The following is a 3533-nucleotide window of genomic DNA, read 5'->3' on the forward strand; positions in this document are numbered from 1 at the left end:
AAGTTAAAAATCACGTTCAGTGATTGACGTGATAATAACCTACATTACGAAGAAAACTATCATATGGGAGCAAAATCAGCCTCGGAAGGCTATCCAAAAGAGAAGACTGACTTCTAGCATGAGTGTGTCCGCTCGTACCTAGTCAACTACTTTAATTCCGTATCTTCGGATCTCGTAAAAGCTAACTGTCGACTGTTTACTGGGAGACATTTTGAGTGTTTTTTCTTACAGTTTTAGGTGGTGTTTGTTGAGAAGTTTTAGGACTTTTTCTAATTCCAGGGATTAATCAAAAAAGATTCTCTAGTAGAGTCTTTTTCTAGTCTCTATAGAAAAAGTCTCTCCTGTTTGGTTTTTAGGGACTTTTTAGAGACTTTTTCTGGTCTCTGAGACTAAAAAGTCTCTGAACCAAACACCCTCTTAGTTGTATTAGGGGTGATAATTTCTTCAGAATAATATGATATTTTCTGGGAGGATGGCGGGTATTAGCCATCATTTGAGAAAATGTCAAGCCGCTTTGAAGAAACTGTCAACCCCCGTCCAACAAAAACTGTTGTTAAAACGTTCGAAAATCCCAACCCCTCACCGTAAACATGATCTTCCGTGACTCAGAGTCAAAAAAGGGATATGAGAATAAAATGTAGAGCATGTTAATTAGGAGGAAAACCCAGGGTGTTGCACGGTGTTCTCTGTTCTGAATTTTTGTCTACTAGTATTATCAGTGATCAGAAGTCTGAACTGGCTAGTGGTCGAGTCTGAAGTTGAGCCTCCTGAGCCAGACGGAGTGCAGGATCATGTGGAACATGTCGAGCCTCTCCGGCGGCTGCCGCAGCGTGAAGTGCCGCTTCACCAGCCGCACACCTTCCCGGAGCCGCTCCACCTCCGCCGTCGGTATCCTCTCCAGCACCTCCTTCAGCCTGGGGATGTCGGCGACGGGCACGGACACCGAGAAGGACTCCCACCGCAGCACGTCGGCGAATGGCGGCGCGTAGCCGTCCGTCACCAGCACGGGGATGCACCCGGCGTGGATGGCCTCCACCACGCGCGGGCTCGCCACCTCGTACCCGCTGGGGCACAGGCAGAAGCGGGAGCGGTGCATGTAGGCGAAGTAGTCGCTCTGCCGGTCGCGGCCTCGCCGTTTGTGGCTGCTGCTGCTGCCGGTGGCGGAGGGGAGGTCGTACTCGTACACGGGGAAGGTGGCCGGGTCGCGGCCCTTCCAGTGGCGGAGCAGGAGTTCGCGGATGTGGCCATGCTGCCCGCCGGCGAAGAAGGCCAGGTAGGGCCTCGCCGACAGCCCCGGCGAGGGCCCCAGGAGCTGCCGCGGCGTGTCGCCGGTGTAGAGGTTGATCTCCGGGATGCTCACGTCCTTCCCCGGCCGGAACCCCTCCGACGTGTTGGCGTTGCAGAGCGCGCGGATGCCGTTGGCGTACAGCTCCGGGTCCCCCTTGGACACGTCAGGAGCCTGCACACAATGAAGTTGTACTAATCATCGGTGAAGAAGCGACAAGCGAGAAAGTTGATTATTTTGTGCATGCGTGGTACGGGCGTACCCAGTCGTGGCAAGAGAGCATGAAGTGGTCGGCGCCGGCGGAGCGGTTCCAGAAGGGGTGGCGGGAGGCGACGACGCGGACATAGTCGCCGACGAGGGAGAGGAGCGGGGCGCGGTCGTAGGAGAGGGGCCGGTACGCGAGCTCCACCATCTGGACGACGCTGAAGGGGAGGAAGAAGGCGTGCGCGCGGTCGGCGTCCCGCGTCCGGACGCCGGCCGCCGGCGGCGCCAGGAGCTCGAGCTGCTCGATGAAGCGGCCCTCGATGGTGTAGATGTCCTTGCAGAGCCCCAGGTGCAGGAGCGGCGGCTCCCCCTCCTCGTACACGTATACCTTGAACCGCCTCTCCATCTCCACGTAGCTCCTGCCACCGTGCCACGCCATCACCGTGAGTACGCGTGTGAATGATTAATCAAGATCGGCCGGAGAAGGAACGGCGGTTGCTGTTTGGCGTCGGCGGTGGGTGGCTGACGACGTCGATACACATATCTTACCGGTGGAAGGCTGCCGGGTTGCGGTAGACCCTCGAGAGGAGAGCGTACTCCACGTCGTCGCCGCGGAACCACGTGCCCGCCGCGGAGCTGGCGTTGTTGCCATGGCGCCGCGCCGCGCGCCGTATGGCTGCTCGCGCCGCGTCGAGCTCACGCTCCACGCTCGGCCTCCCCGCGCCGGAGACGGGGAAGACGCCGCGGCCGCCGACCGCGACCACGAGGATGGCGGCCGAGAGCGCGACCGCAAGCAAGCGCGCAGCCATGGGCACGGCCCGGGCTGGCGGCCTTGACGTGCCTTACCAAGCACGTAGTGCTGGCACACCTGCGCGCAGGGAGAAGGACGGATCGGTCGGCCGACGAGATCTGACGGGACGGAGCTGGTCAACGACGAGGAGCCGGCGAGGAGGTCATGTGTTCCTCGAGGCTCGAGTTGGACAAAGTTAGCAGGGTTGCAGGTCGCGAAGGGTTGGAAACTGCCGCCGGCACAGCTCAGCTAGCCAGGGAGCGGTGGGCGACGCCGTTGGTTCTACGCAAGCCTTCTAGTCTAGTACTAATTATAATTGGAAATCTTTTTTTGGATATTATACTAGTAATAGGAAATCAACAATGCAGTACTACATATATTCCGTAGAAATAATATTAATGCAGCACCATTAATAGGAAATATTTTGCTTCGATCTCCTCTCCCCGGCGCTTGTCTCGATCGACGCCCCTGCCTTCAATGCTCACTCGCTACTCCGATCCATCGATAGGTCGGCTGCTCCACGCCGGCGGCGCCACGCGGTGCACACATCGCAAGGAGCGGATGAGCTGGATGTGTGTGTGGTTTCACACGATCGATGACGACGTTGAGGACGCGGGGTCTAGGGTTTGGTTCATAATCATAGTTGGCCACAATCCCCCCCCCCCCCCCCCCCCCCCCCCCCCCAACACACACACACACACCACCCAAAATGAAATTATGGGGAGGCAAAAGTGCTAATGACAAGTGTGGGAGTGGACTCCGAAGAATATGCGGTGTGCCACAAATGTGACAATGAAACAAATTGTTGCCGCAAAACAGGTACCACGATTGTGGCAAAGTGTGGTGCCTGGTGTGGGTGTGATCAAAACATACCCTTGTAGTTTAGGGTAGCTAGTGATGGATCGTTTTTCTCCAGAAGGTTCTTTTTTTTTTCTACGGAGGGGGAATCTTCTATATCTAAATAGCTAGCCCCACTAATATATTTCTCTCAATATGCAAGCATGCCACATCATCAAGCAACATGCATGACAAAAGGCCCACCACAACATGCATTCATGCACATGAAAATGTCCACCTCAACATGCAAACATATATTAGATATTTTATAATATATTAATCAAACACAATAAAGCGTATGGATTTGTAATTTTAGTTTACGTAGTATCACTATTCACGTTCTATAGAAATCACATATCATCGAAATGTATTGCAAATATTCCCGCAACAACGTGCGGATTATCATCTAGTTTTGAG

General features: G+C 54.9%; 1 protein-coding gene across 1 annotated transcript; it reads right to left on the bottom strand.

Annotated features, from left to right (window-relative positions):
* Positions 1-625: 625 nt before the first annotated feature.
* LOC125522607 (probable glycosyltransferase At5g25310) lies at positions 626-2549 on the bottom strand. The gene is made up of 3 exons (XM_048687652.1): positions 2039-2549; positions 1548-1908; positions 626-1459 (listed from the first exon to the last, which is right to left on the bottom strand). Exons 1-3 carry the CDS (start codon positions 2296-2298, stop codon positions 740-742), a joined length of 1341 nt encoding a protein of 446 aa, XP_048543609.1. The 5' UTR covers positions 2299-2549; the 3' UTR covers positions 626-739.
* Positions 2550-3533: the final 984 nt, after the last annotated feature.

The sequence above is a fragment of the Triticum urartu genome, chromosome 7 (genome assembly GCF_003073215.2).
Source record: "Triticum urartu cultivar G1812 chromosome 7, Tu2.1, whole genome shotgun sequence".
Classification (NCBI taxonomy): Eukaryota; Viridiplantae; Streptophyta; class Magnoliopsida; order Poales; family Poaceae; genus Triticum; species Triticum urartu.

Coding starts and splice junctions, on each gene's coding strand:
- LOC125522607 (XM_048687652.1), bottom strand. CDS start 2,298: ATGGCTGCGCGCTTGCTTGCGGTCGCGCTCTCGGCCGCCATCCTCGTG. Junction 1,909..2,038: donor AACCCGGCAGCCTTCCACCG/GTAAGATATGTG, acceptor GCACGGTGGCAG/GAGCTACGTGGAGATGGAGA. Junction 1,460..1,547: donor TGCTCTCTTGCCACGACTGG/GTACGCCCGTAC, acceptor CATTGTGTGCAG/GCTCCTGACGTGTCCAAGGG.